The sequence below is a fragment of the Balaenoptera musculus genome, chromosome 17, assembly GCF_009873245.2.
Source record: "Balaenoptera musculus isolate JJ_BM4_2016_0621 chromosome 17, mBalMus1.pri.v3, whole genome shotgun sequence".
Classification (NCBI taxonomy): domain Eukaryota; kingdom Metazoa; phylum Chordata; class Mammalia; order Artiodactyla; family Balaenopteridae; genus Balaenoptera; species Balaenoptera musculus.
Genome location: NC_045801.1, coordinates 28,123,538 through 28,146,628, shown reverse-complemented (window position 1 = coordinate 28,146,628; position 23,091 = coordinate 28,123,538). Strand labels below are relative to the sequence as shown.

The following is a 23,091-nucleotide window of genomic DNA, read 5'->3' as shown; positions in this document are numbered from 1 at the left end:
ATAATTCCATCACCAAAAAAATAACCTTTTGGCATGTAACTATTCAGCATTCATACTTAATACATTACTATGTAACCTAATTGTTTTTCTTTTAATATGTGAATATCTTTAAAACATGGCACATTTTGTTTTATTAAATCAATGAATATGTAGGCTATGTCCAATTTTTCTATCATTAGAAGCAAAAACTATGTGCCAGAAACCATCCTGAGCATCTTTTACATATTAATTCATTTATTTCTCATGACAGGACAGACCCTATGAGGCAGGGACAGCTAAGGCAGAGAAGTTGTGATGCTCACCAGGTGACACAACTAATGAGAAGTAGAGCCAAGAGGGAAACCAGGCCGTCTGACCCCAGGGTCCATGCTCCTTTTTTTTTTTTAAATTATATCTTTTATTTTAAGTTAATTAATTAATTTAGTTTTGGCTGCATTGGGTCTTCGTTGCGGTGCGCAGGCTTCTCATTGCAGTGGCTTCTCTTGTTGTGGAGCACAGGCTCTAGGCGCACGGGCTTCAGTAGTTGTGGCGCACGGGCTTAGTTGCTCCTCGGCATGTGGGATCTTCCCGGACCAGGGCTCGAACCCGTGTCCCCTGCATTGGCAGGCGGATTCTTAACCACTGCGCCACCAGGGAAGCCCAGGGTCCATGCTCTTAAACACGGGCTTAATGGCTATCCTTGGGCATACAAATTTACATCCTTGTTTGATTACTTCCTTAGTATAAATTCCTAAAAGTAGAATATTTAAGCCATAGTATATACTCATTTTAAGACTTTTAGTATATATTCCATAGGGATTTTTTGGATGGCATTAGCCGAAAGCAGTTTTGGTGGACAAGGAAGTGTTTGCCCCCATCTGCCCGTGTGTAGACATCTGATTGGTAAATCTCTGATGCCACAGGGAATACTTCGACAAAGCACAGGAAACAGTATTTGGCCCTTGAAGAGCTGTGCTTGAAAAGCTGAAGGGGATTTAAAAATATGCATATCCAAGTCGTCCTCATCGATACTGTCTCCGATCAGCTGCTGGGGCTGGCGGAGCAGGGTTCCCGGACTAAACAGGGAGGATGCACTTGATGACCTTGAAGATAGTTGTGATGCCGATGTCCTGGTGACTACGCACCCTGCAGTGGGCTTTCCAGCTATCAGGGAGCTATGTTTTTTGTTCAGTAGTACTGCTGGATCCTCTTGAGAGGCTTTACTTTTATTCATAACCTTAGGGTAATAAGCATTCTGTGCATGTGATGGTAAGGCCGGGAATTAGAGAAGGAAGGGTAAATGGAAACAAAAAGACTATGGGCAAAAACTGGTAGCTAGATGCATTTTTTAAAAACACTGCCTGTGATTCAGTCTCTTAGGACGTTATTATTTTTGCCTCCTTTCAGGAGACTGTGGATTCCTCATACATCAGAACATCACAGGCCTCTGAGAACAGAGCCATCCTGACGTCTACGAAGCTGTATTAAGCCATCCTAAACCACTGCTTTAAGCAGCCCCAAACCTTCCTTTATCCTTTGTCACCACAAAGCTATCAAATTAATTCAGGTTGGCCACCTATAGCCCCACCTCAAATAGAAGCAGCAAATTAAAAAAAAACAAAAAACAGTCCCCCATCAATTCATCCTCCCATCCCCCATCCCCCCACACAGATACACAGATCTTTTATTTAAAGGGCTCTAGGGAGGAGAGAGAGGCCATTTTCACTGAAACCAAGCAGCACTATTAAGAAGCAGCTGGAGCAGTGGACACATGTAATTACAGAAGAAGCTGCTCCAAGTATATTCAGTAGTACTGACTCTTAGCTTTGGGGGCCCAGCCAAGGAATCCAAAAAATGCTTCACAGCCTAAAGAGGATTTTTGTTTTAGCAAACTATTCCCAGAACCCCCATAGGTGTTTATCTCAGAAAAAAACATATATATATATATGTTTTCTTGCATATCAGAACATGTCTTCCTGAAAAATTGTAAATACCATTTCCATTTTATCATAATTTCAGAAAAGATTTATCTTCATTCTGATTGATGTTCATATGGAGCTGCCATACAGTTAAAAGCATATATGTAAACATTTAAAAACAGACGTTCAGGGACTTCCCTGGTGGTCCAGTGGTTAAGACTCCACACTCCCAATGCAGGGGGGCCTGGGTTCCATCCCTGGTCAGGGAACTAGATCCCACATGTCGTAACTAAAGATCCCGCATGCTGCAACAAAGATCCCACGAGCTGAAATTAAGACCTGGAGCAGCCAAGTAAATAAATAAATATTTAAAAAAAAAAAGCTCAGCCCTCACCAGGTGGTGGTGGTTGTTTAAATAAGTAAATAAATAAATAAAAACAGAAGTTCAAATTTTAAGTATGTAGAAGTGAATAATTTTGTACTGATAAATCTAACTATATAACTATAAACATAAACCTAACCACATAAAAATAAAATAGCAGTCAAAGTCAAAGACAAATAACAAACTGAAAGAAAATATTTATAACATATTTATAGACAAAGGGCTAATTTCCTTAATTTACCAAAAGCTCAAACTGAGGCAGGAGACAGATGGGCCCCCAGGACAAACGGTTTGAGTTCGTTTCTTGTGGACCGATACTCCGAGATGGGAATAAGAGGACAATTGAGAGAGGAGACTGGGCCCTGCCCAGATAGAAGATAAGAGACCACACAGTCCTCATTTTCAAAGTCAGGAGACCTCCCCAACTACACATGTGCAGAAAGACTCGTTGGAGGTCAAAAGGGGAGGGATGCCAACCTACCCATAGACCTCTTCGGTAGAATCCATCTTGGCTAAGAGATGCGCGCACACACATGGGAAAATCCTGAGATATACCAAATACGGACTTTGAACCAGGCAGATCAAAATGATTGGCCAAAGGAAACCCGGAAGAAATGCCCCATAAAAGTAATTCAAACTGCCATGAGGGCACGACTCTCTCTCTGAGCCCGCCTGTGTGTCTATCCACACATACTGTACTTCTTTTTTCTCCTAATAAATACTTGTTTCACTACTTTCCATCTTTGTGGGAATTCTTTTTCTGTAAAGCCGTAGGGCCAGGGCCTTCTCACTGACCACTGCTCTAGTGGCTGGGATTTGGTGCTCTCACCACCGCGACCCGACCTCAATTACTGGCTGGGAACTGAAATCCTGCTTCAAGCTGCTGCAGGCCCAGGCCACCAGAAATCATATTAAATCAGCAAAAAAACAAACAAACAAAAAAAACCCACAGAAAAATGGGCAAAGGACATGAACAGGCAGATGGCAAAGAAAGAAAAATAAACAACCAATATACCTGAAAAGCCATACAATCTCACTTATAAAATTAAAAATGTAAATGAAAAAAAGATTTTTTTCATCAGATTGGCAAAAAAAAAAAAAATCAAAGTTTGATAACACTGGTCTGTTAAGGGTTTGGGGCAAAACACTGATAAGATTTAACGAGAGTGTGAATTGGTGCAATGTACATAAAAAAGAAAACTATACCGCTAGGAACTTATCCTGCACATATGCATTCAAAAAGACAAGTAAATTGTCCTTCAATACTGACTGGTTAAGTCAGGTGGTACAGCAGCCTAAGAGGATACTCTGCAATCATGAAAAGGGTGACATGAACCTGTGTGTGCTGAAGTGAAAAGATCCGGAAGACCTGTTATTAGACAAGAAAAACAAGATGCATAAGAGTGGGTGTGGCATGCTTGCTTCTGTGTAAACAATTCTTTAAAGAATATATAACTTGCTACATGCATAGAACATTTTTCTTGAGGGACAAAATAGAGATTTGTTAATAATGGTTTCCCTTGAAAACAGGACAGTGAGGATATAAAGAGACTCTTATTTTCATTTTATAATTTCCGGAGCCATTTGGCTATTCTAACCATGTGCTTATATTACCCTTGTTATAAAAATTATAAATAGGGGTACAGTGCAATTATGGACAATTGATTTTTTTTCTTTTTTCCTTAAAAAAATCTAAAATTTTTAAAGGAAAATCATTATATAATAAAAGTAATCATGGACTTCCCTGGTGGTGCAGTGGTTAAGAATCTGCCTGCCAATGCAGGGGACACGGGTTTGATCCCTGGTCTGGGAAGATCCCACTTGCTGCGGAGCAACTAAGCCCGTGCGCCACAACTACTGAAGCCTGTGTGCCTAGAGCCCATGCTCCACTACAAAAGAAGCCATCGCAATGAGAAGCCTGTGAGCCACAACGAAGAGTAGCCCCTGCTCACCACAACTAGAGAAAGCCCACGTGCAGCAACGAAGACCCAACACAGCCAAAAATAAATAAATTAAAAAAATAAAAATAAAAGTAATCACATCATATAGTGCGGTATTAAGAGGGCTTTGGAGTCAAGCCACTTGGGTTTGAATCATGGCTTTTCTACTAACTCTCTGGAGCTCTGAGCAAGTTGTTTACCCTCTCCCTGCCTCAGTTTCTTCATCTGTAAAATAGGGATGAAGATATTAATAGTGGGTATTGCTAAGGGATTGTGGGGATTAGGCGAAACATACAAAGAAATTAGAACAGTGTCTGGCACATAGCAAGCACTCAATATATGTTAGCTTTTATTATTTCTAACTAGAATTACTGGTACAGTGGCTTGAGGTCCAGAAGAGGGCTTTTCAAACATCTTTCCCTTAAAAAGCCCCACAATAGGAAATGCCTTATCTCACTCAAGTCAGGCATTTTTATAGTCACTCTTTACAAAAGTGGTCTTCCCTCAGTGGAGAGCATGTTTCTATTTTTAACCGTGTGTGTGTGTGTGTGTGTGTGTGTGTGTGTGTGCGTGTGTGTACACAATAGAGTATGTATAAAGATCCATGGTCCTAAAACAAACTCCCCATGGACGCCTCCAAATATCTCTAGAGTTTCCCCTGGGTTAACGCACACAGGTTTGCAGCTCAAGTCTTGACAGAGGCCAGTCCCCGGAGAAAGGGAGGGAGGGAGCATGGAAGAGGAGGCACAAAAGGGCCAAAAGGTCAAAGACAGCTCCATCACGGTCACTCCTTTATCTTGGCCTGGCTCAGCCACCTGTCCCTGGCAGAAATACAGTCTACCTGCTGACCAAGAAAAGTAGATGAAAGAACTGATAGGCAAAGAGGGTGTAAAGAAACTTCAAGAGGGAAGGAAGCGAATGTTTCTGAGCAAGGCAAAAAGCCTATTAATCTCAGGGACTCAGGATCTAACTAGTCTCCTTCTGCCTCACTCTCCAGGAAAATTAAGACTGCACTGGCCAACCTCAGTAGAGTACAGGAAAGGAGAATGGGTGCTGTTTGGCTTCATGAATGACCACCCAGCTTCCCTGGGCCTGCACTCGTCATTAGTAATAAACAAATAAGCGACCGTGTCAATTCACCAGAGATGGCCAAGAGGGGAACGCTAGAGAAGAGATCAATCAATTCAACCCAAGGCCAATCAGATGCTTCTGGGGTCCTCCAGCACTGCTGCCAGGCACAACCCAGCATCACCAGAAGGGGGCGCCAGCCTGCAAGTTCACACACCAACAAGCTCTACCCAAAGAAGGCTCTACAAAGGCTGGCTACCCCTCTCACTAGCCATGTGTTCTTGGCCAAGTGTTTTTAACCTCTCTAACCCTTAGTTTCCTTATTTATGTATATACGTGTATATATATATATATATATATATATATATATATATATATATATATATATATATATTAAGGTTAATTTATTGTTTAACAAAAATTTATTGAGCATCTGCCATGTGCCATGTGTCAGGCCCTGCTCTAGGTGGGTGATTCCTACCTTGTTGATTTGTTGTGAAGTTGAAATGAATGGGAAGTGAAATGCATGGAAAGTGCTTGACATGCTCATAAATATTAATCTTATAATTATTATTAATAATGCAATGATTTCTAAACCTTACTATGCATAAGGGTCACCTGGGAAGTTGAATAATAGTGCAGATTTCTGGGCAACACTCACAGAAATTCCACTTCAGAAGGCCGGGGGAACCCAGGAATCTGCATTTTACATAATTACGATAGATGATTTTGCAGCAGATGGTCATGGACATACTGAGAGGAGGGGCGCTCCAAAGATAAAGAGCACAGGGAATCTCTCTCCAGTCCAGCCAAACTGCAAGAGCTTTCTTCAATGGGAAGTGGAAGGTGAGTGAGCAGCAGTTAAGGTGGCCAGGCTGCCAACACGAGATCATTCATTCAAGGGCAAGGTACACAGGAGAGAAGAGTTTAACTTACATAGTGATCTGTTCCCTCACAGCTCTCCAGAAGCACCTTCCTGGGCTAAATGCATTTTCAGAGGATTGGAAGGGAAGGGGGGGACATACAGAAGGTACCAGTTCCAGCCAAACTCAAGTGCACACATGTTCGTTTGTAAAGCTAGTAGGATACTTAGCAGGTGGTCCATGGTTTGAAGTCCTCATAATCCTGTTTTAAAGAGGAAGGACCGAACAGTTTGGACTTGGGGGTGTCAAACATCATTCAGCAGAGAGAAACACCTCACAATCCAGCCAGCTCTCCTCTGGGTCATCCCATCAGCCCTAACCTGCTGCCTCTGGTGTGGTCGAGGCGTCCCTGGCTGACAGGCTGAGTGGCACCAAAGGAACCACACAGGCATGCGGAGCCTCCCACACTGAACAAGCATTGGGCACAGGCCCTTAAGAAGGTGGGCTTGAGGGGCAACCCTCTCCCCCACTAAATGGGTCTGGGAAGGGTTGCATGCACAGTGGCCATGAACTTCATCTATACTGATTATCTTGGGGGCCTGGTAATAGCAAGAGCAAATCCTCCTTGAAGAAGTTTTCCCTCTTACATTTTCCTCATCTTTGATTTGTCGAATTTACTCAACTGAATTTCTCCCACTTAAAAAAAAGCCAGCTGGTGAGCCTCCCACTTCTATTTAAGGAGAAGTGTTTATCCAGTGTTTACCAAAATGAGGTGCCTGCCCTCCGCGTCTGGCAGCAAAACCTAAATCAGGGAAAAGTAGCACTCGAGGTGGCAGTGGTGGGTTCGGAGCACGGGTGTCATCGTGGGGACAGCTGACAGGGGAGGAAGGAGGTGGTGAAGGGGTGGGAGAGAGAACTGGGGACTGACATGCCACCAGCACTACAAAGTCAGAGCAGGGCTGGGATTTGTGTCTGGGACTCTAAGTCCAGAGTATAAGGGAGAAGGAAAGGATGGATCTTTTTCCAAGTCCCCTCATTTTCCACCCTTAGTAAGGCTGAGACAGTGCTGTCTGAAAGCAGTTTGAGACCATGAATGGAACAGAATCACCCACTTGCTAGGAAGAAGATGACATAATTTATAATTTGCTGCAGACACATGCAACAGAGTTCTAAAACAGCATTTCTTTCTTTTTTTTTTTTTTAAACCTCACTCTGTCCTTAAGCACAGTTTTTAAAATTGACTCCAAGACCTAACAGCCTTGACGGCCTCCCCTCATCCTCGTCACCGTCACGGCTATGTGACGGCCTGCAGGGCACACCATTCAAGGTCTGCTCTCCGCTCACAGGCTCCTGGGGGGCCACCACCCACCTCCCACACTGAAGCCGCATCTCACAAGGCCTCACTCCCTTGACTTTCGCAGCAGCACTGACCTTGCCCTTCACTCCATTTAAACAGTCCACCAGTGGAGTTACATCACTGGACCTTGTCAGCACTTGGCCGTGCTCCACTTCTAATATCTTGACATCCTTTCACCTTGGTTCCTAAATAATCTATTCTTTCTCTTTCTCTCTCACATTTTCAATCCCCATGAAGTTGTTTCTCTTCACTTTTTATGAGGTAATATAGTTTAGTAGCCTCCATTACTAGCTGTGTGACCTTGGGAAAGGCACTTAGCCTCTCTGTGCCTCACCTTCTTCTATGGAAGGAGAATGATAACAGTATCCTTCTTACAGAGTTGTTGTAAGGATTATGTAAACTAATATATGTAAAAGCATGTAAAAAGTAGTGCCTAGCACTCGGTAAGCATTTTAAAATATTGCTATTATTTTTATTTTTCTTCTCACGATCTCCCTCTCTGAATCACATCTGGGTCCCAACACATGAAAGGCCAAAATCAGGGAGGACTTGGAGCAGAGGCCAGGAGTGAGGTGAGGCTGGTGTGGGGTGTGAGTGGTGAGCAAGGATTCAAAACAAGCAAGAAAAGAAACAAATAGAAAAACATTCTGACAGGAGTGTGGTAAAGATTCTTCCTCATCCCTTTAGATTATAAATCAATGAGTAAATCCTCAGACTTGGGCTGTATTGACTAAACTCTCCAATTTCACAGGAAAGCCTCAAACACACTAAACAATAGACAGTTAATCATCGAACCTTCTCGTAGGGTCTGGGGGGTCACAAATAACGCACTCAGGAGACAACATCTCCACAAGGGCAAGATTTCATCAGTTCATATCTGTACATCCCACAGCTCTTTGCACACCTAGCAAATATCAAGTTGAGATGCTGACCCCGTCTTCAGAAAGAGGCAAACGTCTTAGGAGGGATATAAATTAGGTGCTAAAAGAGGCCAACAAAGGAAAATACTATTCCCTATTGGAAGGATTAAGATTCCATGGAGATGCCCAGTCAACTAGCTAGCTTTTGAAACTATTCACGACAATCCGAGACTGTAGTAGGAGGAGTCACAGAGATGGGCGTCCGGGGTGAAGGCAACAGCATGTGGAGACAGCCCTGGAGGGAGGTGAAGCAACAGCGGGAACGAGGGGATAAACGCAATTTAGAAGCAGGCTAGTTTAAAATCCTTCTAAGACACAGGCCCCAAAGTTTTATTGGACACATAGATCTTTTTAATTTCTAAAATTCCTACCTTTGCTTCTCTGAGAAAACATGTAAACATGTGACCTTTCTCAGACAGGTGGATATAAAAGAAGAGGAAACATACATGTTTTTCCTGCTCCAGGGATACTAAAACCTTAGTTCTGTCTGAAGTCACTCTACTGACAATCTTTGATGATCTGCTGATACCCGCCCCCCTCCTTAGTGATTTGCATTTGTAAGCTGTACCAACTGAGACAAGAGAGTGGAGGAAGTGGCCAAGACTTCAGGTCACATAGTGCTGTGTGGAGCCCAAGCATGGACCTAGAGAGCAGCATTGCATTATTTTCTCTGCAACCCAGAGAGCTATTTTCCCACTTGCCCCCCCATGTTTAAATATTCGTTTCAGAAGCACAGAACTGGATTAATCAAATTCCTCGGTTCTTGACACACACTCATTAGCTCATGTGAGACTATATTTTTACTTACTGACTGGTTTATCTATTTTTGTTTTTGTTTATTTCTTCACACTTAATATTATAATAAATGAAGGAACCAGCCCCATCATAAAAACTAGAATGTCGACACCAGCTTACATCTACTTCCTCATCCTATTGTCTGTTCACCACTTCCTGCTTTCATTTTTACAAAGAACAATCACATCTATTTGTATCCCTACAAGGCAGATTTTTTTCTGGTTTTGTCTATTTTTTACTTTTTAATAAACAGGTTATCATGATATGAATAATATTGGGGATGATTTTCACTCAAAATTATGTTGCTAAAATTCTCCATATAGTTGTAGTACATTCATTTGACTGCTATATAATAGTCCACTCTATGACCTACACCGTAATTTATGTCTTAATCCTTCTGATGATGATAAGATGAGTTGGGTTAATTCCAACTACTCATCTAGCTAGGTATTCCATTCTGATAAACATCTACTTGCATTTCCAGAGGCTCAAGTCTTCCAAAGAAAAAAAATCAAAAGAGTAAATCTACTTTTATGTAATATATTCCATGGACAAAAAGAAATGCTCTGTGGGGATCATTTGTTTTTACACATTTGTCTTTATATCCCTTTCCCTCTCATTGTTATGGAGAATCAAGAGTTAAATGTAAAACTAGACTCTGCATTACCCTAACCCAATTTTAGGACCCAACATGCCCAAGGTGACCCTTTGTCTTAGCGTCTTTCTGACCTGGAAACCCTATAATTTCAAGAATTACCTGATGTCCTATTGGGTTTGGCTTAGGTCACTCCATGACCTAGCCCTTTAGCTTTGGCAATGAGACCAGCCCATGAACATGAGAAGCTGACCCAGAGTTACTGGACCTTGCATATAACCTCACTGAGGGAGAAAACCCTCGTCCCTCATAGGGTGGAGGAAGGGGGACACGTGGCGGCTTAACGCAGCCCAGAAGTTAGTTAAGTACCTAGTTCTAAGACCAAATGCTGGGTTTGATTCACAGGTGAGGGATGTTTCTGAGTCTTAAACCAGGCCCCACTGTTTTAGAGAAGGGAGAGCTACTGTATAAACATCTCTATGTTAGAAAGCAACTGGCTTGGTTTAGAAATGTTAAAGGTGAAGCAAAGATGTCCATCTTCTTTTGCATCTAAGCCTCTACATGGTAGAGCTGATGTTTTGTGGCTTCAAAACATCTTTGTGAATTTAAATAACTAGGTCTGTGGAGCAGGTCTGGTAATTATAGGGTAGACTTTAAACCATCCTCTGCCCTATAGTCACCAATCATCCTCCCATTCCTCTAGACAGTGGTTCTCAGAGTGTGCTCCCAACAGCATCGGCATCAGCTGGGAACTTATCAGAAATGCAGATTCTCAGATCCCACCCCAGACCTACAGAGTCAGCGACTCAACACTGAAGTTTGAGAACCCCTATTCTAACGCACCCTCTGACTGAGATCACTCATATATCGGCTTCCTGAATGGCTGCCTCTGAGAAATAGAGCAGCTGGCTTGACTGTGATTTAAAATACATCTGTGGGGCCTTCCCTGGTGGCACAGTGCAGGGGACATGGGTTTGAGTGCTGGTCTGGGAAGATCCCACATGCCGCAGAGCAACTAAGCCCGTGCGCCACAAGTACTGAGCCTGTGCTCTAGAGCCCGCGAGCCACAACTACTGAGCCTGCATGCCACAACTACTGAAGCCCACGTGCCTAGAGCCTGTGCTCCACAACAAGAGAAGCCACCGCAATGAGAAGCCCGCGCACCGCAACGAAGAGTAGCCCCCGCTCTCAGCAATTAGAGAAAACCCGCGTGCAGCAGCGAAGACCCAATGCAGCCAAAAATTAAATAAATAAATTTATTTAAAAAAAGAATAGTAAAAATAAATAACTAAATAAATAAAATAAAATAAAATAAAATAAAATAAAATATAGCTGCGCACCACAGCATACACTTTGGGAATCTGTTTTACATATTTCACATTCAAAATGAGTCAGTTTCTTACTTTGCTTGGCACAATACTGAGTGTTACTAACCATGCTTCATGAAACTGACAATACATATTTAACAGCTGTGGTTAAAAGCAGATTCTACCATTGGTGGGTTCCAAGAGAAAATATCTGATCTTTCAGTTAATGAGAGTGTGGCCTTGGCAATCGATTAACCTCTCTACCCCTCAGTTTACTCACTCTTAAAAGGGATTCCACGCCTATCGCATGGGACCATTGTGAGGATTCAGTGACATAATGGGAACCGCTGTAAGTGTACATTAATATTCCGCTTTATTATTATTGGCCTGCTTACCCCTATGTTTGGTATGTGTTGCTAAACACTAAGTTTCTCTAAGCATTCCTGCATATGGGCACCATTAATTTTTTTTTTTTTTAGTACAGTAAGTCCTCTACATACGAACAAGTTCCGTTCCAAGAGTGAGTTCGTAAGTCCAATTTGTTCATAAGTCCAACAAAGTTAGCCTAGGTACCCAACTAACACAATTGGCTATATAGTACTGTACTGTAACAGGTTTATAATACTTTTCACACAAATGATACATAAAAAACAAAGAAACACAAAAAATAAAGAAAACATTTCTAATCTTACAGTACAGTACCTTGAAAAGTACGGTAGTACAGTACAACAGCTGGCATACAGGGGCTGGCATCGAGTGAACAGGCAAGAAGAGTTACCGACTGGAGGAGGGAGAGGAGGTGGGAGATGGTAGAGCTGAAGGATCGTCAGCAATAGGAGACAGAGGGCAACCTGCAATTTCACTCACGCCTGATGTTGATGGAATACACGTTTGCATATTTGAAAGTTCACAACTTGAAGGTTCGTATGTACAGGACTTGCTGTACCATAACTTAAATAAGAAGGTGAAGACTTTATTACATGACTAAACTCTTAATACAAGTGATGAGTTTATTACAGGTCACCTGGCTTCTCTCAGTAATGGTCAGAAATGGCTTATTATGTTCACACACTATTCAATGTGCTTTACATGTATTCTCATTTAATCCTCACATCAAGCCTACGAAACAGGTACAGTTTTATTCCCATTTTACAGATGACAGAAGGAGAGAACAGGTAAGTTGCTCAAGGTTAAACAGCTTGTATATAGTGAAGCTGGGATTTGAAGGTGGGCATTTAGGCTTGAGAAATACCACAATAGTAAATGCATCAAAATATGCCCTGAACACTAAGAATGCACACCTGCACAAAACTTCAAGAGTTGGGGAAATTTTATCTTCCCTGTAAGTGCTTGTTTGCTTGCTCTTGTAAAGGGCTTGTTGAAACCTTTGAAAATTCATTCACAAACCATCTGCAGCAGGGGTCTTAATAAGATTATCACCCTCTGCTCTGCATCCCTTACCAGAGAGCAGACAATTAGCGAACACAGACCGCACTAGCCAGGACACAGCTCTTTTTTTTTTCAGCACATGAACCCATGGGGCTGAGCCATTCACCTATTTTCAACAAAAATAATAGGACGGAGTCTTCATTCTTAAATGAGAAGTTAATATATTGTGAACACACTTAAAAGATTGCCATTTTAAAACATCGAATAGATAGGGGGTTTTGATGGTGTGGTCTGAGGCCCATCTGCATCAGTGTCACCTGGATACTTGCTGAAAATAGATTCTTGACTCATATCCCAGATCTGCCCACTGACATTTCCTCAAGTCATTCCTGCAATACACATTTTTACAAATGCCCAGGTGATCTTTTATGACACTAAAGTTTGAGAACCACTACAGTAAATGGCCCTGGTTTTCAATATTTAATTATAGATTGCAGCCACCTACTCAAATCGGTCTGTAGTAACTCTGTGATCCGTCTGTTTCTTTGCGTCCTGAACGCTCCACCCCAGGCCATGGTCATTTCTTGCTGGAATCATGACACAGCCACACACTGTGTCCCAGCTGCTCTGTGTGGCTCCAAGCATTCCATCTTCCACGCTGCTCCAGAGCATAAATCTCATTAGGTGATTCCCCTGTTGAAACCCTTTAATGGTGCCCGTGTCCTTTAAGATAAAGTCCAAACTCCATAGCATGGAGTGTCCATACAAGTCCCCCATACCTGGATTATTTTCCTGTCCCTCTGGGACTGGCTAACTACTACCTGTTCTTCAGGTCTCAGGTTAGCCTTGATCTTTAACTCCTTCCGGAAAGAGATTAGAAGCCCTTCCTTTATGCTCTCACCCCACCCAGAATTTTAACGAGCATTTATCTCATTGTACTGCAACTGTCTGCAATTTCCCAGCACACTGTCAGCTCCTTGAGGACTCATCCATTATTGCATCCCAGTGTCTAATGCAGCATTTAACACACAGTAGCTGCTGTGGCCTTGAAAGATTTCACAACATCAAAAGTTCCTCCATACTCAGTATTTAGCAATGGCTCCTGGAAAGGCTCTCTACTGAGTTAACCTTCCTCTTTCTCTCCTTTTAGGTTGGGTTGACAGCCTGGTGTTATTTACAGTTAGGATAAATATTCCCTCCAATCCTACCTACATCCCATATGCCCAAATCCCTTAAAATTCAAGTTTTCAGCCCAAAATTTAGCATGCAAAAACCATGCAGTCTGGGAAGACCTCTGTCTTGTCCATCATTGTATCGCCCACACCAAGCACAGCGCCTGGTATAGAACAGACTCAGAAGAATATTTATTGAATGAAGGAAGAAAGGTACTAAAAGAACTTACAGAAATAGTTGTGGAAATACTACCAGTTTTTGAGAAATCACAAAGCAAGAGAGGTGGCCAGTTGGAGATGGACAAAAAGTACACAGATTATCAAAGCAGAGGAAAAAACAAATTCTGGAAATCATAAACTGCTTAGTTTGGTGTTTATCTCCAGTAAAATTGTAGAAAAGGTCCGTCCCTTAATAAGGCAAATAGAAGCCAGCAAAAGTTCACTAAGAACCTACAGATATAAAAAAACAATTCTCACTTCCTTTCCTGACAAGAGTTATGCTTTGGGGCTGCCACATAAATCAGCTACCTGGAATTCAGTAGGCATTTAGTCACAACACTTAGGAAAGTCTTATGAACAAGGGTGACCTATGCACTGGATGACAGCACAGTTCAGGACCCAGAGGATGTTGACTAATGGACTGTCTGCCAACCTCAAGGGAAATCTCCAGTAACGTGTCACCTGGCTCCGTCCTTGCCCTTATCCTACTTTAACATGCTTTATTAATGACACGAATGAAAACACGGACGGCCTGGTGCTGACGGCAGACTAGAGATTACACAAACCTTGAAGGGATAACTAAAACAACAGATGACAGAGGCAGACAGTAACATTACTAGCCGTTGTGTACTAAAAGCCTACTTCATCAAGAACTCTATCTCTGCTATTTTCTTGAATCTAAAGACATATGTTCTAAAGACATACAGGGTGTAGAAGAGGAAACTGAGGTGCTGAGTGGTGATGAGCCTTGCCCAGGTCACAAAGCTAGTAACAGCAGAGCTGGCCCTTCTGACTCCAGAGTTGGCTTTCTTCTTTATCCACTCTGCATGGGACCTCGTCATCAGAATTCACAAAGATCTAAGAACTGGAAACCAAGATGATAGCATTCAATTCAGTCCATTTCAGATACGTGTTGAGCTGTGCACAGGCTAAGGCACTGGGAGGGGGAAACATGGAGAAGTACAGTCCCAGTGCTCAAGGCTCCTTTCAGGAGACGAGCTATAGAGACAAGCAACTAGGATACGAGAGGACATGCTGAGTGCAGTACAGAGAGAGGGCACGAAGGCACCACAGAGGAGGAAGAAATACTCTCAGACAGGGTGAGTGGAAGAGGGCAGGGTCTATGTCAGGGAAGAGATACCACTTGAGATGGGCCTTGAGCAGCCCGGGGAACACAACCAACTGTTGGGGGTGCAGAAGGGAGCAGACCTTTAGTGAACAGGGGTGGCATGAACTGAAACCCAGAGGAAGGAAAACACAGGGCATATTTAGAATATACTGAACCCCTTCTTTGGCTAGAGTACAGTGATCAGATGAGAAAACGCGGCCAAAAGGGTGAGTTGTAGAGAGCTGAAGAATGTAAAGCTATGCTAAGGGCCTTTACTCTGAAGGCAAGAGGGAGCCATGGCGAGTTTTGAACAGGGTGTTCACATGAACAGAGTGATGCTTTATAGAGATCTTGCAGCAGTAATATCTGGAGGAGCGACTGCAGGCCGGAAGGCAAGGCAGGTGACTATCACAGTTAGAAACTGGGCCGTAAGGGAAGGGGGAAAGAGTCCTGACTACAGGGTCCCTCTCCACATAGCTCTTAGGTTCACAAAATTAACCACATAGGTTCAGAATCATTTAAAACCCCAGGTGAACTAAAGGATTTAAAACAGGAAAAGCATAAAGTAAGTTAAACATTAAGAGACACCTCATCTTATGTTACACACTTGACTGCAGTTCTACCCACATAAAAGAACAATTGAAGGGCGATATGTATATTTTCTGTACAACCAAAGAGCCAAAGAACAAAACAGGAATTATCTCAGTCAAATGAAAGGAAAAAATGTCTCTTGTATGGCCCGAGGACTATGTGAAAAACTGGATAATCTAATCAGAATGGATTGAGTGGCTCCAAGATCAATGCTACATTTACCGTTGTGTAATCAATCTTTAATGCAAATATTTTTTATTTGCAAGCACAAATGTCAATAAAATAAAAATAAACAAGCTGGGTAAATTCTGGCAATTTCTGGCATCTGTACAGAGTGTTAGAACAAAAGCGAATGGAGCAATGGAAGGCCTCGTGGGGTTTGTTTTAATTCAGACATGTGTTCAAGGAACTAAAGTGAGAATTGGGGAGGCAGGGAAAAATGAAGTCACCTGGAAATGTTTCCAGAAGAAGTCCTGGCAACAACAGAGAGGATTTCTGGATGAGGGGAGGGACGGGCTTGGAAGAAAGCAGGTGCGAGGCAGGTGGACCAGCTCCCGCACTCTTGCCCTGGGACACCTAAGCAAGGCCAGCGGAGCCTGGCACCTCCCAGGGAGGGGACTTCACCCAGACGCCGCGCTCCCACTGTGCCTTCAGAGCTGGGTGCTCGCTGGGCAGAGGCAAGGCATTCTGCGAACCAGCTGAGCTTCCAGCAGCAAGCTCCAACGGTCACCTCACCCCATTGTTTAACCCAATGAAAACTATTTAAACTCTTGAGCTTCTGAACGAAATGTTTTGGAAGGTCCCTCTGAAAACATTCTCTGCTGATTTTTGTGTGCTGCGTAGCATTTAAAAAGAATGAAGCTCTCTCGTGGTCAGATTGTACTCTGCACACAAATTATGCTCTGCATTTCCATGGATTTGTTTAATGGAACCTTCCCTAGGATCTCAACTCAAAATGACGTCTGGCACGGAGCACGCGTTCCCCGGCCAACCCTTGGCTGGCCCAGGTCCTCTGCCCCACCCCCCCGACACAAGTCAACTTTTAATTCAAGTGTACTCAGTGTTCTCTAGCCTCTCCACCTCTCTCCTCCCCACCCCGCAATGTTCTAAGAAAAGCCAAAATGGAATGGAAAAGCAAAGCTGATTATTACAAAAATATTAAGGCCACTCTCTTTAGGACCACTGGAGAGTGTTTGCATGGTGATAAAATGAGGAGGGTAAGTAGGAAATGGTAGTTTGGAAGTATCCCCAAACAATTAAACAGTATGTAACTCATTCCTGTGGCCTCCTTCTATAAGCACCCCAAAGAGACAAAACCAACAAGGCTCAAAAGGAACAAACCCACTAAAACTGAATTCCAATATCTCCTTGGTGTATAGCATCACAAAAATATCTTCTAGGCTCTAGCAGGGCATATCCATCTGTTCACAAATATCTAGTAAGGACCTACTAAGTTTTAGGCACTGTGCTAATTATGGAGAGCACAAAGGCAAATGGCTCCATGTTTAAATTTTACCCCTGTGTTCCAACATATTTTTAGGGACACATACCTAAGGTGGTAGAAATTATTTTTAAAATGCAAGGAATTGATAAAACACACATTTGAAGACAGTAGTTACCTCTGGGGAAAGGCACAGAATGGGATCTGGGAGACCACGCAGGCAGCTTCGGTGATGGTAATTCTTGAAGTGAAAGGTGGGTCACAGTGTTTGCTTTATTGTTATACTGCATAGCTTACGTGTATGTTATATCTGTTCTTTATCTATGTCATATTATATACATAATATTTTAAAAGAAATAATGCAGCATAAATAAATTTTAAATAAAAAATAAAATGGGGGGATGGAAGAAGGAAGGAAGGGAGGAAGGAAGGAAGGAAGGGAAGAGGGAAGGAAGGAAGGATGGAAACAAACATGGTCCACGTCCTAAAGAGGCTCATATCCTAGTAGAGGAAAGAGCCATCTAAAAAATAAGTATTAAATACAACATGGTAACCACGAAAATAGAATTTTTTTAAAACTCTAAGGAAGTACACAGTACTAAAGTTAACAGCAATGGCATGTAAAATTCAGATCCCCAAGTGTCTTTGCACTTAAAACCCAGTTTTACCCTTTATAAGTGTCAATATAGCATTACTTCCCCTGGGACTCTTTTCAGAACTCCAAAGTCTGGGCTCCATGGCCCTCCTCTGTGTACTCATGGGACCTGGTACTTCCCCCAGAAACATATCACATCACACATGTACATGGAGCCCTTGGTTTACTGTTGTATTTCGGTGCCTGGCTCACTGGCTGGCACATCAATAGTTGCTGAAAAAACAAATGAGTAGAAGCAACTGACAAAGGATTAATCTCCAAAACATACAAGCAACTCATGCATCTCAATATCAAAAAAAAAACCCAATCCAAAAATGGGCAGAAGACCTAAACAGACAATTCTCCAAAGAAGATATACAGATTGCCAACAAACACATGAAAGGATGCTCAACATTACTAATCATTAGAGAAATGCAAATCAAAACTAAAATGAGGTATCACCTCACACCGGTCAGAATGGCCATCATCAAAAAAATCTACAAACAATAAATGCTGGAGAGGGTGTGGAGAAAAGGGAACCCTCTTGCACTGTTGGTGGGAATGTAAATTGATACAGCCACTATGGAGAACAGTATGGAGGTTCCTTAAAAAACTAAAAATAGAACTACCATATGACCCAGCAATCCCACTACTGGTCATATACCCTGAGAAAACCATAATTCAAAAAGAGTCATGTACCACAATGTTCATTGCAGCTCTATTTACAGTAGCCAGGACATGGAAGCAACCTAAGTGTCCATCAACAGATGAATGGATAAAGAAGATGCGGCACATATATAAAATGGAATATTACTCAGCCATAAAAAGAAACGAAATTGAGTTATTTGTAGTGAGGTGGATGGACCTAGAGTCTGTCATACAGAGTGAAGTAAGTTAGAAAGACAAAAACAAATACTGTTTGCTAACACATATATATAGAATCTAAAAAAAAAAAAAAATGGTTCTGAAGAACCTAGGGGCAGGACAGGAATAAAGACGCAGATGTAGAGAATGGACTTGAGGACACGGGGAGGGGGAAGGGTAAGCTGGGACGAAGTGAGAGAGTAGCATCGACATATACACTACCAGATGTAAAATAGATAGCTAGTGGGAAGCAGCTACATGGCACAGGGAGATCAGCTCAGTGCTTTGTGACCACCTAGAGGGGTGGGATAGGGAGGGTGGGAGTGAGACACAGAGGGAGGGGATATGGGGATATATGTATACATATAGCTGATTCACTTTGTTATACAGCAGCAACTAACACAACAATGTAAAGCAATTATACTCCAATAAAGATGTTAAAAAACAAGACAAAACAAATGAGTAGCATTACTGGGTTCAGGTCTGTTAAGTGGTGGCTGAGACTGAAGAGAAAAGGAAGGGTGGAAATGCTAAGGGGGAGAATCCCATCCAAGACTCAAGAACGCCCCAGCTTTGCACAGACAAAACCCCGTCATCGTCCCTGATGAGCTGGGCTCGGCAGTGTAGAAGACCACAGCACCGCCCGCAGATCTTGAACCATTGCTCTCTACGCACTAAGGTTTCTCAGCTTGGATCCTTCGCTTCTTCCACAAACACTAAGGGGAAAAACATTGGATGTCAGGCAGTAACCCAGTATCAGGTTCAGGCACAGCCTCCATCTCTCAAGAACAGTCAGGCCTGCCAGTCGCCTGGGCAGAAATGAGATCTTCCTGGCGGAGGCTTGCAGAGCCTGCATATCTCAGCCACAGGGGTGAGCACAAGAAGCCAAAGATGCGGGAAGATCCAGTTTCTCTGAATAACGTTGCTGCCACACAAGACAAGGGAACATCCTTCCCCCTGAAACTGCCACAAACTCCCTCAGATGCAAAAGGACTCGGCAAATAGAACTGTCAACTGAGACCTCAGAATACTCCTCAGATGTCAACAAAAGGATGTGGTCCCCAGCTCATGACAGCAGCACCAAGCACCTAACAAACACTTGACAAATTGTGCACCGTCAGAGCATGTGCCTGTCTGATTAATAACAATGGAAAAGGAAGTGGGCCATTATTTTGGTCACGGACCAGTATCATATAGATAAAAGGTCACCGTGCTATGGGGATATTGCTATGGATTTAATTTTTGCCTTGAAACATTGCAAGAGAAGGCTTATTCTAGCTTGATTATCTGAGTGATATTGCAGCTGAAATCGTGTTTAGCAAAATATATTTAGCTCTATGTTTGGACATACAGTGAGTCCCAAGTTCCCAACATCTAGAGACCTCATTTTAAATTGCATCCTACAAATGTCCTCCCCTTTTTTTCCATTCAAGCAAATTGGTATAGCCCTTGTTCCACTTGCCACATTCTTTCCAGGGCAAACAGATGGAAGGAAGAGAACATGCCAGAAAGAAGAAATGGAAACTGAAAATGACATTACAATGAAAATAAAGCTGCAAAATATTATCTGGGTCAACTCTTCATACGTTTTAAAATCAGCACCAGCAGGCTCTGCACATATGGCATTGGTTTTATACTTTTTTGGTTCAGATGTCACACAGGATTAGGGCAAAAGGAAAAATCCTAGCATGGAACCTATTTTTATACAGATTAATCAATCATTTCGCATCTCTTCCTTTCCCATCATCCCCCAAACTTTCAACTTAATGAAACTGCTCTCATTCAAAATATGTCATTTACTGCACTCTGAACGGAAATACTTTCAGGAAAGGAAGTGGGCTTAGAATTTGAACCTGGGTTTTTAAATGTCACATTTTTAATTCAAGTTATAAATATTAACTAGACTTACGCTATGGCCCAGCCCCTTTTAGCTTACATAGCCATTGTGGAATCCTACATATCCATCAGTGGCAGCAAAACGAATTGGCAAATATTTTATTATGTAGATATAGATATAGCCATTTAACGAAAACAGAAAGCCACACATTTGCAAAGAGAAACCGACTGCATATTTCATGTTTTGTTCTGTTGTCTACATTTTCAAGTACATTGAATGTCATAATTCCCATCAGAAAGCCAAGCACACAGTTAGGTTCTTAGTAAGTATTTGCTAGGAAATTTGATAGGCTAAATGGAATCAAACCAAAGAATTGTTCAAGTTATTCGCTACAGCCTCCCTTAACTACAAGGCATTGTGAAAATGATGATGATGATGTTTACAGTAATCATAATACAACAGCAGTGACTATTTAGTGTATGTCATGTGCCATTGATGATGTCATTGAATTTTCAAAGCAGCCTTGTGTCATAGGTACTATTATTATTCCATTATACAGATTAGGAAACAGAGAGGAAATTCCGATATTTTGAGGTTGAAAAAAATCCCATACAACGCTGGTTTTCAGATATGGTCAGGAGAATTTATCACAGACACATTGAAAAAGGGAAATGGAGCCTTATAATACTCATGAGGTGAAAAACTTTGGAGAAAGTGTCATCGACATTGTTTCCAGGTCTCCAAAACCATGATCATTACAGAGTTCATCATGCACCTTTATTTGTCTGCTGCCCCTTTGATAGGTGGAAATTATATTTATAAAATATTAAGGCAATGACCTAAAGCTCGACCTCAGTGACAAAGTCAGAGCCAGAGGAGCCACCAGTACGTTCACATCCTCAAAGGGTGGTACCTTTTCACCATTTGGGGCAATTAAAATTGAGCCATGACTAACAGTTGGAAGAGATGACATTTCACTGGTTGTCCTTTGCATGAATGGTCAGCCATGAGTACAGAAAATAAGAGACATTTACAATCTAGTGTAATACTCTGTGCTCCCTCTTTTATACGATTAAAAATGAATCTCTCTTTATACCAATACAGTACATGTTCTGCTTTTTGTTTAGAGCTGCTAGATGCCAGCTATCTTCTGTGGACAGCCTGAAAATCTAATTTTACACAATTTTAAAGTTATTGAACTAGACTTGGTGTTACCATACACACAGTCTTTTGTTTCCACTAATTAATTTTAACACCACAGGCATTAATCATTTGCCCAGCACATGAAAATTGCTTTAAGATGACTCATGTGTTTTACAACATTGCAAACCCAACCCTTATGCTCTTGGAATGTACAGTAAAGAGGAAGTATTAGAGCAAATCAGTTAATAAAAAGAAAATTCTTCCACATCCCAATTCCACGGACATGAAGTTTTAGAATTTCTACTGGATGCTACATGAGAAAAGTAAACTAAAACTGGTTAGAGAGGTGGTCTCTGAATAATTTCCACGGTGAACTGGCAGATATGAGCCCATGAGCAAGATCTCTCTTGAAAATAAACACATCGAGTTTCAGTCTACACAGAGGCCCACTGCAAACTCTGTGCAGTGCCAATTAGCATTAACTGTGGCTGTGCTCATCTATTCCCATAGCACGTCGCTGGGTAAGGTCAAGCTCTGCATTTAGAAATGCAGCATGCAATGCTCAGAGTTAGAAGAGCATTCTAAAATGTAATCGTCCATGGTCAATCTTTTTCCCTTTGGCTTCGAATGGCAGACTCACAAATGACAAGGGGTATTTAAAACAATATATGTGTGTATTTTTAAAAGTTTAGTTCCAGATTCTGCATTCAGAATATCTGAAAGGCGAGTGGAAAATTTGTTTTTAGACTACACTTTTAGCCTACCACAACTAACTTGACACACACATATACACAAAGAGCATATGCTCTGGGATCCAATATAATTATTTACTTACTGTGACTAATATGACTTACTTAGAAGGTAAGCTCCGTAGACTTTCATGGCAAACACTGCCTCTGCAAACAGCCTCCCACCACAGGCTGGGCTATGTCTTGTGCAGAAATACAGTGTGTGCAGCTCAGCTCAGCTCTCCGTGGAGTACAGTCTCAGAGTGGGGTATCCATGGTGACCGAGCCTCCTACTTGTGCAGGGCAAGGAAGTTACTCCGCTGGGCACCATAGCAACAGGAGGCAGAGGGGAGGTTGGCCAATCAGGGAAGAGCACAGGAGCTTCTCCCTGGTGACTGCAGCATTTCAAATGAAACCATGGCCCTCATGAATGAACACAAAGCATTTAAGGAAACATCAAATTGTCAAACAGAAGTAAATGCGTACACAACAGTCAAGGCTAATCCTCTGACAATTACGGAGCAACACTGTGAGTCTTTCTACAATGATTATATCCCAAAGATCAAGGAAGAAATTACATCAAAACCCCACACAGTCCTAAATTTAACGGCAAGCATGTGGTGCTTTGAGGAAAATACTTGGTGTACTTCGTGAATTCCAGCTATTTAAATATGCAAGGCACTTCACAGTGCTTCCCAGGAGAGAGGAACAGGAGACATCCATTGTTCTGATGGGGGAGAATGGAGTCGAGGGCTCCCTAGGACAACTGTTGGCATAGTGCTTCCAAACAGGAGTTTGCTTAGAGTAAGCACGTTTATCAAGCTTCCAGCAAAGCCCTCC

General features: G+C 42.2%; 1 protein-coding gene across 10 annotated transcripts in view; it reads right to left on the bottom strand.

Moving 5' to 3' along the window:
- Positions 1–23,091, bottom strand: part of SYBU (syntabulin) — a 109,606-nt gene that overhangs the window by 15,324 nt on the left and 71,191 nt on the right. Inside the window, exon 1 of one of the 10 annotated variants that reach the window (XM_036830806.1) lies at positions 22,378–22,516. The exons of the other annotated variants lie outside the window; for them this stretch is intronic. Within the exon in view, the coding sequence (XP_036686701.1) occupies positions 22,378–22,405 (28 nt within the window). The 5' untranslated portion in view covers positions 22,406–22,516. Of the gene's footprint in view, positions 1–22,377; positions 22,517–23,091 lie in introns of those variants that run through there. 10 annotated transcript variants of the gene reach the window in all.